The following is an 18,716-nucleotide window of genomic DNA, read 5'->3' as shown; positions in this document are numbered from 1 at the left end:
GGTAATAAATAATAATACTTTGCATCTATATGTTGTTTTCCATCTGAGGACCTCGAAGTGTTTACAAACATTAATGAATTAATTCCCTTAATAATGCAGTGAGGGAAGTAGAATTATTCCCATTTTACACAAAGGGAACAACAGGAGGAGAATGAGATTAAGTAATAAGGTCAGACAAAAATCAGTAGTGAAGCTGGAAATACAATCTAGGTCTCCTGACTCTCCAAGTCTTGTGCTTTAATCATCTGATGTGTTTACATGTGTGTGCACACACATGCGTGCACAGTACCGGGGCCCCACCCCAGGAGGTACTGACAATTTTCAACTCCCATTGACTGCAATGGGAGTCAAGAACACTCAGCACCTCACAGGAAGAGCCCCTAATTCGTAACTCTCCCTTTACCTTTGCACTTTCTGGATATTCCTCAGGGGCTCGGTGCAGCAAAACGTGGCCTTTGCCTGGAATGTTTAGATATAGGCAGTTTGCTGCAGCGTTGTCAGGCACTGTCAGTTTGTCATAGCGATGGTCACTCATCTGCTGCATGGTCTGTTGACAGAAGTAAAGTGCAGCTATTTAGAGGAAGTGCACTAGCTTTCCAAAATGAACGTACAAACTCAAACCTAGAAAAAGTAGCTGATTATGGGTTCGCAGGAGTGATTTCACTACATAACAAGTAAGGTTTCTTTTTATGTCTACAGTTCGAGTACAGGACCTCCCGGTACCAAGTAGAAATGAAGTCAAGGTGCCTAAAGTCAGATGTAAATTTTGAAAACCCTTCTACAATGGTGGGATGATTCAGCAGGAACCTCCTCCCTACCACCCACAAAACCGTAGTCGGCCGGGTTTTCTCCTTACGGGACATGGAGTGATTTTCAGGGGTGCTGAATACCCAAACTCCTTGTTCACATTAATGGGAGCTACAGGTGCTCAGCACTCCTTAAAAACTGGTCATTCATAAGGTTGCTAAAAATACGGTGAATTAAGTTAATATAAGCAGAAAAGTAACACTCCCCAGCATGGGTTCAGCAGCCTCCAAATTCTTCCCAAAGACGTCTCTTTTGTCTCCCAAACAGCCCCTCCTGGAGCTCTTCCACTAAGCACCTCTGCCCAGGGAAGGGGAGGTGAGCCTATGTTAACTCCTTGTTCATCAGGGGACCACATAGGAGGTATCAACACTGCAGCTTGGAATGAGCTTTCCAGTCCAGGTATTCGTGCTAGTGGGACTTGAGCTAGTGTGCTAAAAACAGCAGTGTGGACATTGTGGCTTAGGCAACAGCTTGGGCTCTCAAGCCCACCCGACCCCCTGGGTCTGAGCTCAGGTCACTAGCCTAAATCTCCACTGGAGCCACAATGTCCACACTGGTGTTTTTAGCGAGCTAGGTCAAGCCCTGCTAGCATGAGGCTGTCTACCTGGGCTGGGAGGCTTGTGCCCAGTTGTGGCATAGACACACCTGTAGTGACACTGTCAGAACAACAGAGTTGGCAGCAATTGCTCAGGACTTTGGTTTGGCTGCTTATAAATGTAGGGTGAATATGCAAAAGTTGGATCTAAGTTGGGATTTCAAAGACTCACAGAGTCTGAGGGGGTAACTGTATCCAAGGTTTTGGTTTAAGCCCCATCTCTATAATTACAGATGTAAAAAACTATCTGAAGACAATGAGCCAGATTCACCACTGCATCGCTCCAGCTTTACTGACATAAATCTAGAGTAACAATGCGATGAATGAGGCCCAAAGAAACTGCCCCAAACTCTGGCCCTACCCAAAAATCTTAAGCACACCCAAGTATTCTAAATAGGCTATCCTCTTAACCACCATGTTTTGTGTCTTCGTATGTACTCCCAAACCTCTTTGACCCTTTCCTTGCTCTCCCACCATACAATCTGGATCCCTTTGGCCAAGATCTACTGGCTCCTGATGAAGGAGCAACCACCAAATACACAAGGATCTTAGGAGGCATTTAGAAGAAAAACCCTGTATTTAAACTACTCCCAGCAAAATCATGTGAACAAAGATCTTAGGTCATATTCTGCTCTGAGACGCATTGGTAAAAATCCAAAGAAGCCCCACTAACTTTAGAATTACCCCAGAGAACAATTTAGGCTATTGGGTCTAGATGAATTTACACCTGAATGATTTATGAGGTCACCCTTGCTACTGTCATCAGTACAAAATGACATATGAAGTGAAGCACAGAAAGGATCTACAGCACACCATTAACTAACAAAGCACCTAATACTTGCACACACCTCCAATAATTCCTTTGTCTGGGTACGCTCTCCACAGTGTAGTCTGACTCATATACATATCCTGTGGAGAATATGAAACTGAAGTAAGGAATGTCATGCATTCCGGAGGAAGTGTTTATCTTACTCTCACTTCTTGTTTCTTCATCAGATAGGAAATTCTGCTGAATTTCCAAGGTCCCATTTACCTCCCTAAAAGAGCTAACAGGTTTTGTTGGAATAAACAGCATTTTTATTGCACTGGGTGCATTTTTATTCTTGAAGTCATTTTCTTTGCTTTCCTATTTTTGATCTTAACTTGCTTGTATTTAAGTTGCCCTCATCTGTTTTTTAACTTCTCACTGATATTGCGCACACTTCCCAGGTGTACAGCCTACAATCACAAGTAGTGACAGGGACTGCTCACGGTAGTAAGTAATAGATGTCTGGAGGATCAGGCCTTTACAGATCACACTCCATAGCGGGCTTTCCTTTTTGCAATTGATCTTTACAGACCCTATTTAAAACCGTATATTCTTTATTAGGCCTGCATCGCACTACTGGTATCAGTAAAGGAAGAACCAGCACCTGGATACAGCAGAGTTTGAGACACTGGTGTTCTTCCATTCTTGGAGGAAAAACAAAGAGAAACCTGTTATTGTAATTGTGTTGTAGCAATAGTTCACCTCTCAGGAACATATTGTGATTCATTGCAGAACACTTGCTTTAGAAGTTGCAAAATGGTATTTAATACAGAATGACGCCGAAACCATTCATACAGCATTCTTTTGAATTCCTTTACTGCATAAAGGGCTTCAGATAGAAAATAATGAATATTGCACAATAACTTCAGTGAGAGGGAAGGCCCTACTCTATAACAGACACATGGCAGATGCATGGGAGACTAAACAAAAGGACTTTTTGGGTGGATTCCTCTCAAAACAAAAGAACATAGAAGTAGTGACTGTATTAATCCTAACATAGAGAAGAAACGGAGAGTGGGACTAACTAGAAATAACAAAAGCAAACTTCCAAGAACCCAGCTGCGAAGAGGAGAATGTTATTTTAGTTAGCTAGTTCCTACAAAGGACAACATACCAATGTGCTCTGTTAGGTACCTGGCCCTTTGGGGACACAGACATTCTTGTATACAATTAACCCCTTACCCCAGGGGTGTGCATACTATGGCCCGCAGGCTGCATCTGGCCTGCGAGCCGTTTTAAGCTGGCCTGTGAGTCGCACTAGCGGCTCGGTCCTGCTCCAGGGTGCTGGGTGGGAGGCTGGACCACATGGCTCGGTCCTGCTCTGGAGCTCAAGCCGGGGCCAGACCACATGGCTCGGCCCCGCTGGGTCAGGGGCCGCACCACGCAGCTCGGCCCCGCTCTGGCTGGGGCGCTGGGTCGGGGGCCAGACCACGCGGCTTGGCCCCGCTCCGGTGCTCTGGCTGGGGTGCTGGGTCGGGGGTCGGACCACGTGGCTCAGCCCACTCTGGCTGGGGTGCTGGACCACCAGCTTGGTCCCAATCTGACCAGGGTACTGCATTGGGGGTCATACAAGGTGGCTCCCGGAAGCCAGCCTGGCCCCCCTCTGGCTCCTATGTGCTCCAGTGGGAGCTGCAGGGGTGGTATCTGTGGATGGGGCAGCGAGGAGAATCACCTGGCTGTGCAGGAGCCAGAGAAGGGACATGCCATTGCTTCTGGGAGCTGCTTGAGGTAAGCGCCACTCGGAGCCTGCACCCCCTGAGCCTCTCCCCATGCCCCAACGCCCTGCCCCAGCCCTGATCCCTCTTCCGCTCTCCAAACCCCTCGATCCCAGCCCGGAGCACCCTCCTGCACCCCAGACCGCTCATCCCCTGCCCCACTCCAGAGCCTGCACCCCCAGCTGGAACCTGCACCACTTCCCTTGCCCCTGCCCCAATCCCCCTCCTGCCCTCTGGACCCCTCAGTCCCAGCCCAGAGCACCCTCCTATACCCCAAAATCCTCATCCCCAGTCCCACCCAAGAGCCCACACCCCCTCCTTTTCTATAGGGGCATTGGAAGGATCCTCTCATCCACCAGCCACTCAAATGCAGTAGTAGCAGCAGCTGGGGATTTCCCCTCCCTCTGCTGGTCACCCAAAGATGGGAGGCCCCCAGAGAGGTGGCAGAGGTCACCTTTCCTCTCAGCAGTGGCAAGAGCAGAGGCAGAGCCCCAAGAGTGGCCGCAAGGTGGCACTTCCAGAGCCATTAGGGGCCAGTTTGCTGTGGTGGTGGGTGTGGGGCCAGGCAGCTTCCTTCCAGGCACAAGCGGCTGCTGGATGGATTACAGCTCACTCATGTTTTCAAGCTTTTTCTTGACAACTATGAGGACTAAAAACATCTTTTCTTTAAAACTGAGATTCTGATGTCATCACATGACGATGGGAGGCAGGGTCCTAAGCACATGCCTATTATGCCTATGCCTTAATCCAGTGGTTATCAACCAGGGTATGCATACCCCAGGGGGTGTACAGAGATCTTCCAGGGGGTACATCAACTTGTCTAGATATTTGCCTAGTTTTACAGCAGGCTGCATAAAAAAAGACTAACAGAGTTTAAAAAAGAACTAGATAAAATTCATGGAGGATAAGTCCATCAATAGCTACTAGCTACGATGAACAGGGATGGTGTCCCTAGCCTCTGTTTGCTAGAAGCTGGGAACGGGTGACAGGGGATGGATCACGTGATGATTACCTGTACTGTTCATTCCCTCTGGGGGACCTGGCACTGGCCACTGTCGGAAGACAGGATACTGGGCTAGATGGACCTTTGGTCTGACCCAGTATGGCCATTCTTATTTTCTTAGGTAAAGCACTAGCTAAGTCAATACAAACTAAAATATCATGCAGACAATGACTTGTGTATACTGCTCTATATACTATACAATAAATTGTAAGTACAATATTTATATTCTAATTGATTAATTTTATAATTATAATTATATGGTAAAAATAAGAAAGTCAGCATTTTCCAGTAACTGTGTGCTGTGACACTTTTGTATTTTTAGGTCTGATTCTGTAAGCAACTAATTTTTAAGTGAGGCGAAACTTGGGGTACGCAAGACAAAGACTCCTGGAAGGGGTACAGTAGTCTGGAAAGGTTGAGATCCACTGCCGGCTTAATCTGCCCCTGCCCATGGTTATTCAAACCCTACTGAGAGAGACCCAAAGCCAGAGGAGCCAGCACAGCATGCAGAATCATGTTTTGAACACATACACAATTCTACGACAAGCAGTGTCTGATTTTGGAGCCTCAGCTAAGTGGAGCTTGGGTAAAGCTTGGGAGAGTGCCACTACTCCCCTCTACCTCCCCCGCCCCCATACAATTCCTTCTACATCTAGATCTGCAGGCTGAAAAAAAAAAATTTAAATCTTATTTCATGGAAGACGCATAAGCAGTAAGAAGACCTCTTCTGTACACTCTAAACTAGGGGTGGGCAAACTTTTTGGCCCGAGGGCCACATTGGGATTGCGAAACGGAGGGCCAGCTAGGGAAGGCTGTGCCTCCCCAAACAGCCTGGCTCCCACCCCCTATCCAGCCCCTCCCACTTCCTGCCCCCTGATTGCCCCCCTCAGAACCCCCGACCCCTCCAACCCACCCACACCGATCCTTGTCCCCTGACCGCCCCCTCCCGGGGTCCCCTGCCCCTAAATGCTGCCTTGGGACCCCACCCCCTATTCAACCCGCCCTGCTCCCTGACTGCCCCGACCCCATCCACACCCCGCTCTCCCCAGGCCCCCTGACACATTGAACCCCCCACCCCCCGACTCCTTGTCCCCTGATTGTCCCCTCCCGGCACCCCACCCCTAACTGCTACCCCAGGACCCCACCCCCCTATCCAATTCCCCCTGCTCCCTGTACCCCCCTCCTGGGACCCCCCTGACACCCCACCCCCTAAACCCCCCCCGCTCCCTGTCCCCCCATCTCCTGGCACCCCACCCCCATCCAACCCCCCCGCTCCCTGTCTCCCCCCCTCCTGGGACCCCACCCCCTGTCCAACCCTCCCCTGCTCCCTGTCTCCTGACCGCCCCCACCCCCAAACCTCCATACCATCCAACCACCCCCGGGACCTCCTGCCCGTTATCCAACTCCCATCCCCCCGCCCCCTTACCAGGCCGCTCAGAGCGGCAGGACAGGCTTATTGGAAAGCTTGGGAGGTGGGCGGGCACAAGCCGCACTGCCCTCGCAGCGGCGTACCTACACGAAACGGGGGACAACAGGGAAGGGGCCGGGGGCTAGCCTCCTCGGCTGGGAGCTCAGGAGCCGGGCAGGACAGTCCCGCAGGCCGAATGTGGCCCACTGGCCATAGTTTGCCCACCTTTGCTCTAAACCATCCCCATATAAAACAAGAAGTCTAATGGCCTTCTAATGCAGAAAAAATACATTGATATCTTTTGGAAAAAAGAGACAGGTCATTTCATCTCATTTGTGTATCAGACACCCAATTGGAAAGATCTTTTTAAAACTGCCTTATGTACCAAGATTGTAGCAGTCATGAAGTGAGTTTGTAGGAGTTTGGCTTTCTGCCCAGGAGCACTTGCATGACCAGTTATACTAGCGGCCAGGCATTTCCTGCATGCCTAGTTTTTCTGGGAATTCTCTCCAGCCTATAGAGGGTAATATTCACTGCACATTCTCTCAGCCCTTAGTCATGCTTTCCTTATATTGAAGTCATTCACATGGCCTAAAATGCCTTTTCTGTAATGTTTTACAGCATGTCCTCAGCCAAACTGAGGTAATGGGTAAGCTAAATAACCCTAAATGTGAAACAGCAATACATGTGAAGGAAAAACGTTGACGAGTTTAAGAGATACTTTAAACATGTCTGGCATCCTTTAAAACATAGTGTTGTATTAGCTCTCTTCTGGTAATAGACCCCAGTTCACTCAGACAGGCCCTTGTGCAGAGCCCCAGTGACTTCGGGGTTCTGCTCATGTAGAGCTCATTAGAGGAGTGTCACAACAGTCAGCAGAAATGTCACACCTAAAGTGCCTTAACATCCCAAGGACCCCACCGACACACACAGTATACAGTGCATACGTGTACTAAAAAGGTAGGAAAGCTGGCCAAAACTTTATCAAGCAGATGTGTTAGTCAAAAGCCTGAACACATTTCAGTTTTTTTTTTGTTTGTTTTTTACAGAAGCCCAAAAACCTGAAGAATAAATTTAGACAGACATTTTTGTTTTCACAGAGAGAGAGAGAGAGAGAGAGCGCGCGCGCGCACGCACGCACAAAGCCACAAGTTAGGAAATGACAGAATTAAGGTTATATATCCAACTCTAAATCAGCCCCCTTGGACTCCCACTCACACAGAACACATGCGTAGAATATACGCATATACATTCATATCACATACAAAAGTCTGTGGCAGAGGAGGAATAGTACTGGCTCTTCTGGGTCCCAGTTCAGCACCTTAAACACAAAAGTGACCAGCCTCTTTCTTCCTGCAACCCTGTCCATCCCATGCATTAAATGAGGAAGGAACCCTGTTGAATAAATATGTGATAATAATTAAATATTGCATCATAATGCATATGGAGAATGGGTTGAATTAAGGTTGCCAGTGTAACATTAATTCTGGCATTTCCTAACTTTTCAGTGCTTGAATTTGCAGCCTCACTATTCTTTAAATGTAGGGTCTTCTTGTATGTAATTTTAGTTTTTGTTTTTAAAAAAAGAATGAGAAATGGAAGTTCCATCATGTGGAATGATACTGATCTCCACAGGAGTCATCAGTAGGGATCCACAAAACACTACTTTAGCACAAGTGATAGGCCTAACTGGCAGCAGCTGCTAGCCTCTTTGTAGACTGACTGCTAGATTGATGTTTGCTATACAGTAGCAGGATGTTCGGAATCAGGATCTCTGGGTTCTTCTTTTCCTACCCGTGAACGGAGTATGGTTTAGGGGTACACACTGCACAGCCATGCACACAGATTTGGAACATTTGTTATAAAACGCAGTGTAGGAAAATGGCTAATGGATTTATCATATTGGAAACCTGGGTTCTATTCCCAACTCTGCCAAAAGTGACTTTGTTTAACATCTCTGGGGGAAAGGATACTCGCCTTCCTTCTAACATAGAGCCTGAGGCCTTGTACTCAGTAATAAGGTGCCTCCATAATAATGAACAACAGAAACTGGTTGGGGAAGAGCCAAGTCTAGACCTTCTTATCTCCTCCTTGGTCCCACCCTAACTTCCCTTGGCCTAGGTCAAAGGGTATTTTGAAGTTGCTGCTTTGTCTGCATATTGTCTGGAGCTCTCTCTGTGACTCCGTGTGTCCGAAAGCATGCTCAGTGCAGACAGAATGGTCAGAAACTTTAGCAGTAGGCCTCTCATGCTCTACGGAGCATCTGGAAATGGTGATTTTCAGAGTCTTATACCTTGACCAAATTTGGATGGATTTTCATGGAAAGCAGATGGCACTTCTCTGTCCCCAGAATCATTCTCTTACCAAATTTCAAGTTTCTGATCTAAAGCACGGAGATAACAGAACTCTTCAAAGATTCTGTAGGACAATATTTAAGATGAGATGGCAAAAACACCGAACACCTTGGGAATATCTAAACTATTTTCACTGAAAGTTGCAAAAGGAATTCAAACCGAGGCAGAGAGCAAGCATGGAACATTTCCATCCAAACCATTAAAGTTTGGCAACTGAAAAGAGAAGATCATAACGGAAAAATATTGGGCAACTTTAATTATACGTGTCACGATGAACTCTGTCTCAGATGATGAAAATTAAGTGATTCTTGGTGTGGATGGTAACTAACAGCCAGAGATGCAGCAAGCTCAGCAATAGGCAACAATGTCCAGGCTGGCTTGTCTGTGGACCTATGACCCTGCTTAAAGTGAAGAACCAGTTACATTAACTTGGAGGCAGCAGCAGACCTATAAACCTCTCACATGGTTAAACCATGAGAGGGGGGAAAGAGACTCTTGGCCAGTGCATTATAATAGGGGGGCGGGCAGGGGGAAGAAAAGGGAAGAGGAAAATTGTGGCCATCACCATCCTGGAAACAGTCTATGAAACAGTTTTATGAAAAGCACCAATGTCCAGACAGACTGGAAGACCTTGATTTTTAAGATTTGATCTGAAAAGCCAACACCTCCCTTCACCTCAGTGTCAGATTTCATAGTACTCCATTAATGTACCTCCAGATAACTAGCAGAGATTTGAACATGTGATTCCAAGGAGCCTAGATAGTTAAAAAAACCGATGCCTAGAGCACTAAGCCATATCCCAGTAGAGGACATACTCATAAGACTGTTTCATTGTGGATGACTGCTTTACAGAAGTAGTATTACTTATACCCCAAAACCATGAGCCTTTGAATCACAGCTTCTCATATTTAAAGGAATAAATTGGCATTCTAGCATGTTCATCAGTTCTCTCTCTGGATTCACACTGTTTCTAAAAACTGATAGAATGTTTTAAAGGAAATCATGCAAGATTTCCTAGTGAAGCAATAAATGAGAAGGGAAGAAACAAAGTTACCCGTTCTCCCAGCTGTGCACAGCAATTGATTGGTTGGATTAGACCTGCTTCAAACAAAGCTATCTACTGTGTTGTCCTCCACTGTACCAATCTCCACCAGTACAGAGCTAGTACAGACAGGAATGGCATGCTAGCTCCAACAGCCATTTTGACTCCAGTTTCCAACCAAATAGAGAGAGACTTCACCTGGAGTAACAAACAGTGCTGTGAAAAATCATGGGAATGAAGGTTCAGTACAAGGGGGCTTGGGACAATGAGAGGAGGCCTGGTGCAGGGAGGAAACTGGGTCTTTTCCATGATAAGCTGCAGCAAATCCTTGGTACTTGCCCTTCCACACTGATCACAATCCTAGTGAATAGCACAGAGGTTCTTTGAAATGCAGTGGTGAAGAATAAGGTGGAGAACAGTGGTGCCATGTACCAGGCAGGTAAAAAGATGAGGAGTGGGACCAGGAAAAGCCAGAGACCTTGCCTGGATTTCATGATGTTTCAAGAATCCCAGGATTCAGACATAGCACGAGACATGACAGCCAGGCTGTCTCAACAGGAGGAAGACGTGGTAGCCTCATATGGCATAAACTGGAGTAGAAATTCTCATTAGATGTTGAGACACCTCTTGGAGATTTGGAATAAAAATACTAAAACCCTTCAAAGACTCAGATAAGATCCCATGTGGGCAGTGCCTATTGTAGTTTGGACCTCACAAAAGAATAATTTTTGGATAAACGTGTATTACAGACAAATTAGTGGAACCAAAACGGTGGGTAATATGCCAAGATCTACTGTAGACAGGACCATAGTGAGATTGCCAAATACCAAACCATCATCTCCTACACTTAGTGTTCTTAAGAGCTAGGCTTTTGTTTTTAATTCCTATTGCATCCCTTCAGTCACGTATTCCACATTGCTCGTTTATAAAGAAGTTTGCCCTCCTGTTCATTCCATTACTAAACTTTTCCTAAGGAAAGCCTTTACATCCTCACAAATTTAATTGGTAACATCTGATGCTCATTAGCAGAGCTTCAAAGCACACCTGTGCTGCATTACCTCCTTTAAACAACCTTGTACTGAGGTCACACTGATGTGATGCCATCAGCATTATACAGGGGCTGATGCAGAAGGCAAGTACCTCTTGAGGAAGGGAAAAGGAAATGACTTAGATTTGCTGTTTTTAATAAAGGAATCTAGACGATGAACATCCTGTCTTTCGGAACAGGAACTTATGGAGAGAAGGGAAGCTGATGCCCCGAAAAAAAAGGAAAGCAAAGGAGCAGAAAAACAACAGAACAAAGTTTCCTATTTACGGAAAGCAAGCTGACAGCTCTCTCAATCATTATAGCCTCTGTCTTTACTCTTACAGGCTGACAGGCTCCCTGTTGGTCACAAGTGCACATTTAAAGGGGTCCCATACTGACCTCGTCTAGGACTTTAAAAAATAAGAAGTCTTGCTGTTCCCAATCATTCTGCAGGTTAATTAGCGTATGGAAGTGTATGTCCTCCTGACTACTAGATTCTACAGCAACTGGTACTTTATAATCCCTTAAAATGTACAGTCAATTACAACTAAGTAAATTCAGTCACATACACAAAGTTTAATACAACAGATAGCTCAGAAAAGACACGTCTCTAAATTTTAAAGAGGTTCTAAATATTGTACTGTCTTAACTACTGGTGATTTTTTTTTAAAGTAGTGTGCATTCTGATACACAATGAGAGCCCAACGCTATGAGATGCTGAGTGCCCACACTTCCCAAAGCAGTGGGACACCAAGAGAAGTTGAAGATGCACAGTACGAAAGATCAGGCCCAGAGTCAATAACTATAAGCTAAAGGAAAGTCTTTGAGAAAAATCAGGCTGAATTCACAAAATTCTATCAGCAAGGTTTAGAACAGCAGATGTCTCATGGAACTATTTTTTCCCCCAGTTATATTCCGAAGCAGATCATCTGTTGTTCTCTCTGTTTCACTAAGCTCATTCTTCAATGCTACATTTACACAAAAGTCAGCATTCATCTGCACTTGCTGCTTATTCCCTACCTGAAGTCATCCTCTTTGGGCTGTTAATATTTGTGATCATTTCCACAGCAACCCACTGCAATATCGTAAATAGAGAATTATGACTTCATGTGGGGAATAAGAGGAGGCATAAGTGATTAATGCTCAAGGAATAAGAGGGGCTGGTTTTTTTACACAAACATCTTTATTACTAAAAATAAGAGACCAGAAAGACAGTATTAGAAGATTTTTATCTAAAATAAAATTGTTCTTAATATTTTCCAGGAGGTACTGGCTATTCTAGCAGAATACAGAAGTATTAAGTTGCCACTTGGGGGCCCTGTTCTGCAGGCACTTACATAACTCATAGCTAGGAATTTCTTAGTATTTACACAATTGAGTGTAACTCTGCTATGGTGGTTGATAACAGTATTCTGCTTTTCAATAATGGCATGTTGCAGAAGCCCTAGCAGCTACACAGGAGATGTGCACCTAATATAAACGAAAGACAGTAAATCATAAGAAATAGGGAAATTCTGTCAATGTTATAACAATTTACTCCAAAGTCTATGAAAGCACTACTCTGAAATCTTGGCTTTGAATAAAGACCAAGCATCAAGTTGCTTGGAACAGACTTTTCTCTCTACTTCCTTCCTTATGTGAGGTTTTAGCAAGCCTCTCCTAACCGGTATCAGATCTGTGCACTGAGCTGCATTTGTAATAGCATTCTTGAGCAGGAGTTAAGATGATGAATGATCAATCCCATTCCCATGTACCAGTGAAGTTACAGAATGGGAGAGTCGGAATTAGACAAGCTAAAGATGTTATGAGCATCTTGTATTTAGGAAGGAAAGAGTTCTTCCAGAGTTCTTCCAATTCCACTACCACATATTCTAATATATTCAGATTCTAGGTTATATTCCTGGCTACCAAGAATTAGTTCTGAAGCACAGAGGTCAGTTGTTCCACATTCATTCTGAGTCCCTTTAGGGAAGAAACAAACAGTTACAGGCTCAACTGCATTAAATCGTTGGCAGTCTCATCTTTGCAACAGTTTAGCATCTCCACACGGCAATCCTGTTCATAACAGACATTTTGTCACGTCCACAAACTACACAATCAAGGTTGCACCAGTGCGTTCTGGACTCCCGAAACACTTTTTCTCTATAGTGCTCAGCACAATTGCTGAGAACGACTTAGGTAAAATTCCAAAATGGCTGCCCATACTTATGGAACCATTTAGAAAGTTTTTCAGCTTTTGGATAGTTTTGTGCAAATTTCACAAATTCCCTAGGTCCACTTTGCATCACCCCCATTCCCAGCATGAACCCCAGCAAGATCTCATCATGGAGGCAATATGACAGCTCTTTACACTGGTAGTTAATTTCATAAGAGATGGATGGAGTGGGAAAACTTAATACAGTGAGTAGAACCCCAGACTGCGAGCACAGGGCATTGAACACTGCTCCAGAAGGAGAAGTGTGTCAAGTGGTTTGACATCAGTGTTTGCTTTACCAGCCTTACGATAACAAACCTTGCCCACGTGGAGTGTCTATTTTGGATCAGGACCCAGTTCACCGAGTGGTGGCATGACGCAGTACCAGGAGCTTGACGTAAATGACTTGAGAATGATACCTTTTACTAACTCTATGTAGACTTTGGCCTGATGCTACAGAGTCTATACAGAGGGCAGCCTAAATCCCTGTGGACAAGAACATCGCTATTGGCTTGTGGAGGTTGCCAAAAAATACAGTAGGACCATTTGCTGGCATATGTTTGACATTGCCAAGGCTATGATTGGGAGCACTTTGTGTAGCAATGAAGTCGTAAGGAACTGCCAGCAAGTGTCCAAAAAGAGAGCAGAAAGGGCTTGAACACAAGTGAGTTTCCCTCTGCCACTGGAACTCCACCAATAAAACTCACTTAGTCAGTCTCTGCCCATCACAGAAAGCACGGAAGTATGTCCTGTGGGAAGGCTGCTATTTCACTGTGATGCAGTCCTGCAGAGTTACGGATCCTCTAAGCCAGGGGTTCTGAACCTGGGGGTCCGCAGACCATGTCTAAGCGGTCCATGAAAGACTTAAGACTGAAACCTGACTGAACAGAATTCAACTATACATACAGACAACAGATTTCCAAAGGGGTCCGCATCTCCATTTGAAAATTTTTAAGGGGTCTTTAAATGAAAAAAGGTTGAAAACCACTGCTCTAGCCTACCTACAGATTTGCTGGTTGGCTAGGCAAACTGAACACACACAGCTTTCTCAGAATTTTGGCATGTTTGAGAAGGGAGCGAAAGGAGCACATAAAAGGAATTAACTATGCCTCTGTTTCTGCACTGATCCTGCCTAGCAATTGTTCCAATGGCTAATGAGATCTTCACTGGATTACATCAGCCAAGTGTCAATTCAACTATTGCCTCAGCAAGACTCAGCTGATTGTTAAATGTGTGTCTGAGAGGGCAAAAACACCAAGATAATACTCCTTATACCTCAATGCCAAGGCACACACTAACAAAGGGCCTGAATCAGCACCATTGAAGGCAAGTTCTCATTGACCTCAGTAGCAAAGGATCAGGCTCAAAAGACACAGGGAGGAGTGGGGATGGGGGGCGGATGGCAGGCAGGGGCAATATATAGGGTGAAATCCTGGCCTCCCTGAAGGGGCAAAAGACCTTGCTTTTCCTTTCTTGATCCCCTTGACAGCTACAGCACATACTCAATATACATACTATAAAACAGGATTGACAGAAAGGAGGAAAGAAATGCATGCTAAAAATAGCGCAGGACAGAGCAAGAGGAGGCTAATACTTTAGCTGCGGGAGACTTCAGGCAATGACAGGTTTTGCAGTTAATTTCTACCATTCCTTTTTCATTCAATTTCTTACAGTCTCACTTTCCAATTGTAGCCCAAATAACCATGTTCTATATTTTACAGAGCCTGAAGATGATCTTGTGGTCAAAATGTCACTTCTGATTTATTGTCTGCTTCTAGCATGTGTTTTATTATCATAAAGCCCATACAGCCGTTTCATAGCTCACATGCAGCACTACACACAGGCAGCACTATGGTTATGATAAATTATAGTATGCACTGCTCAGGTGGTTTAATTAATTTTTAAGAGTTGCCAAAATACATGTTTTACTATACAAAAACCAGAAAAAGATACTGTCCCTCCAACAAGATTGTTGCTAGAGGTATAAAGCATCCAGTATGAAGTGGAAGCATAGCACAGCTCAAAAGATCACTTTCCAACTAACAAAAAATAAGCCATTTTATTTGCTAACCTTTGCATCCTTAACTCAAATGAAACCAATTGCACTGCCACAGATGCTCAAACACAGCTCAATCATTTTGCTTGCAGGATTGGATTTCGAGAGTGAAAAAGAGTGGTTTAAAAAGCAAACCATCATGATAAAAAAATGACATTCAGGGCTGTCATAGCTAGGCACTTAAATAGGAGCCCAGGGGACTACACTGCCCTTCACCAATATGGATACAAGAGGAGTAGTGGATTGATCGTGCTATGCAGTGCCATGTATCAGATGGAATAAGCTAGCCTTTAAAAACCTTTTAGCTCTGGGTGTCAGTAACCTACGAAGACCACAGTGGCAACTTTAATTGCAAGACTGAAGGAAGGATATTCTAGGTAGAGCTGGTAATAATGCCTATAGCTAAATTGGCCTAACACTTAGTTATAAGCCCCCCTTTTCACATAGGTGCTGGAACTGGGGATGCTGGGGGTGTGGCAAAACCCCCTGGCTTGAAGTGGTTTCCATTATATACAGAATTTACAGTTTTGTTCAATGGCTCTCTGCAACCCCATTATACAAATTGTTCTAGCACCCCTGCCTTTTCAGTTGTTTGTAACTTTGCCAAACATTAACCATTTAGACAGAACACGCCATGCTTGTTTGTTGCCTCAGAGTGAATATTTATTTTAAAAAGTTTCAATGAAAACATTTTGGCCATTTCTGAGAAATAGGTTAAACTTTTTTCAAAACATTTCTCGGACTATCTTTAGTGCCCCCATATTCTGGAGGAACAATTTGAAAGGTGGCAAGGGGCTGGTGCTCGAGTCAAAGAGGTGCTTTTTACTGAGGAAAATTCAACAAGATTTGGCAAAATTAAAAGCCTTTTAAAATTTCTATTTGCCTACGTTCAGAACTTTTTAGAAACTTACTGCTAAAGTCTCACCTATACTGAGCATAGTCTGAGCCCCGCACATAGCTTGAGCTCAGGATGGGTCACAGCAGGAACCCTGCCACTCTTGTGAAACCCACATACCTCCGGGGTGTGGTGTTCTGTCCTGCCTAGTGGCATCGAGACCACTTAGAGAGAGATGATGAGTGCTCTACAGCCTTAGGTAACAGCCAGTTGGCTTTTAGCTCATGCTGCAGAAGCTCATGCACTAAGCTCCAGAGGTCCCAGGTTCGATCCGGTCTGCCAACAACCAGGGTCTATCAGCATTACACTAGCATGGTGAATGTAGTGGTGGGTTAGAAGGCCAAGAGTTCTAATCTTGGGTCTTCTCCTTACTGAGTATTAATAATTCTTTGCAGAGACCTTATTGAGCAAGGCGTCAGACCCTACCTTTAAGAGGGAAGCAAATACACTTTCTGCACATTTTACATGACACCAAAGGGATGGTCACCTCTAGTGTGGCTGGGAATGGAACCCAGGTCTCTAATCTGACTAGGTTTGGTGGAATTCAATTTTTAATTTCAATGGACAATATCGACGTTTATTTTTAAGACTTTCTACTTTTATCAATATAAATTCTCAGTTGTGGGGAGCTATGGGTAGTAAGACAGTTATTTAATGATAGATATTGAGATTCAAAATGGTAAAGCTTTATAACTGTTAAAACACAAATTGCCAACGTCACATATCAAAACACACAGAGTAAATATTCTTAAATCAGACTAATAAGCTCGAGCTGCATTTTTTAAAATGTTTCCTAACTGTAAATTTCTATTATTGATGGAAATATTTTTTCATCAGTTTGTGTGGGTACAGTGAAAGAGATTTACCGACCTTTACTGATGAAAATCTAATTCTTCCAAGCCTAATTATGACGGACACAAATTTCATCCACTTAGCCACATTGGCTTTCAGAATGAACATGCCAAATCTAAGCAGGTGGCTGGTTAAAGTCTTTACTACTACACTATGCTCTCCTTCAGAGACTGCTCTCAAACCCAGGAATCCTGACTCCCAATATTCCACAATGTTGATAAAATGTGTTTCATATCCCTCTCTAATCATTGGTCCATACAGAATAACAGTCTACTACTGCTATCTGTTGGTAGATGTCTGTATTGTGGATCTGGAAGTTCTGGGGTCAGATCCTGCTGATGACTCGAAGAGAGTCAACATGTTTCCATAGGATATTTCTGGTTTTTCAGTCTGTTAATTAAAAACCTAGGAATCCACATTAAAAAAAACTCAAACCTATATAAAAGGAATGTGCAAGTTGGAAAGTCAGGCAACTCGCAAGTTAGAAATTCTAGAAGTAAGGTTTCTCTAGAATCTTAATTTGGCTTTCTTCTGCATACGGATGATGATATGCTATCACTGACTACTTGTTCTACAGGAACACTGTCTCATCCAGTGCACAGGCTGGACAGTGAAGGAGACAGAGGGTTGTAAGATGAGGATGTTGTGTTTTAAAGCACAGGGCTGGAACCCAGGAGGCTTGCATTCTACTTCTGGGTATGCCACAGACCACCTATGTGATGAGGGCAATACTGTTATGATGCACAAGGGGACAGAACCCTTCGGTGCCTGATTTTGTAAACTTAACTTTCTTTTAACTGTTTTTTTGTATGTAACTACATAGCATCCTGGAAAGGCGAGACTGAACTCAGATATTCCTGTTTCAAAATCACTACATTTATTATTTATGAACAATAAATGACTTGAATAAATAATACCCAATTTGTTAGTTGCAAGCACTAGGACCAATTCATTCAGTACTTTAGGCCAAAATTTTTACAGAGAGACTCCCCACCCCTTGGTGCAGAGCGTGGTGATAAACTTTCAGACATTCTGCAAAAAATAAAATAAAATAAAATTCCTTGGCTTTTTGAAAAAGAGTTTGATGGGTATTTACTTAGATATGGGCAGTTCTTTATATGATTCTATTGTGTATTCTTATTTATGGGACAGGTGCTCAGGGTATACTTTTTGGGGGTTTTGTTTTAAAATAAATTTGGTGCAATAAATCCACATTTAAGCAGCTAACCAAGGGCCTGATCCTAAAATGTGCTCACCGCTTCTGTGAGGTGCTGAGCACCCTCAGCTTCCAATGGCACTTCCATGGAAAATTACCTTCCAGGGCCTGATCCAAAGCCCACTGATGTAAATGGAAACTCTTCATTTATTCCAATTAACTTTGGGTACACCCACAGCACCCTGCAGGACTTGCTTCAAAGGCGGCCTGGTTTTCAGATGTGCTGAGCGCTCATGACTCCTATTGAAGTCAACAGGAGCTACAGCTCCCATTGAAGTAACGCTGGGAATTGGGCCCTTGAAACCTCAGAGGGATTCAGCACCTTTCAGGATAGTATCCTTAATTCAGGTGTCTCTAACAGGACCGAGTTGCCTAACAACTTCAGGACCTAGGTTTGAAAACTTTTCCCTTAGTTCAGATGTTTTCAGTTCAACTTAAGTTTGTGGCAATGATTATTTAAGCTGCACACAAGTAACATTTTGTCCTATGAAACACTGAGTTTTCTTATCAGCAGTACTTGTACGAACTTCTTTATGTCCCAATCCTTTAGGAGTATATTCTAACCTTGGTTAATGGAGTGGAGTTACATGTGCATATGTCTCATTAACGCTGACCCTTATACAGAGATGTATATACTTCTAAATCTCGAATACCAAAAAAACACCATGCAAACCAACATGGTCAACAATTTAAAAAGGTATTTTTCAGTGTTTTTTTTTTTTTTTAAATGTTCGGTTACCTTGC

General features: G+C 44.1%; 1 protein-coding gene across 2 annotated transcripts in view; it reads right to left on the bottom strand.

Moving 5' to 3' along the window:
• Window positions 1–18,716, bottom strand: part of DDAH1 (dimethylarginine dimethylaminohydrolase 1) — a 94,335-nt gene that overhangs the window by 4,785 nt on the left and 70,834 nt on the right. For both annotated transcript variants that reach the window (XM_007068739.4, XM_043552811.1), the window contains one exon: window positions 404–547. In XM_007068739.4, coding sequence (XP_007068801.3) covers window positions 404–547 — 144 coding nt within the window. The remainder of the gene's footprint in view (window positions 1–403; window positions 548–18,716) is intronic.

Source organism: Chelonia mydas, chromosome 8 (genome assembly GCF_015237465.2).
Source record: "Chelonia mydas isolate rCheMyd1 chromosome 8, rCheMyd1.pri.v2, whole genome shotgun sequence".
Taxonomy (NCBI): domain Eukaryota; kingdom Metazoa; phylum Chordata; order Testudines; family Cheloniidae; genus Chelonia; species Chelonia mydas.
The sequence above is the reverse complement of the archived record's forward strand: the minus strand, read 5'-3'. Positions and strand labels throughout refer to the sequence as shown.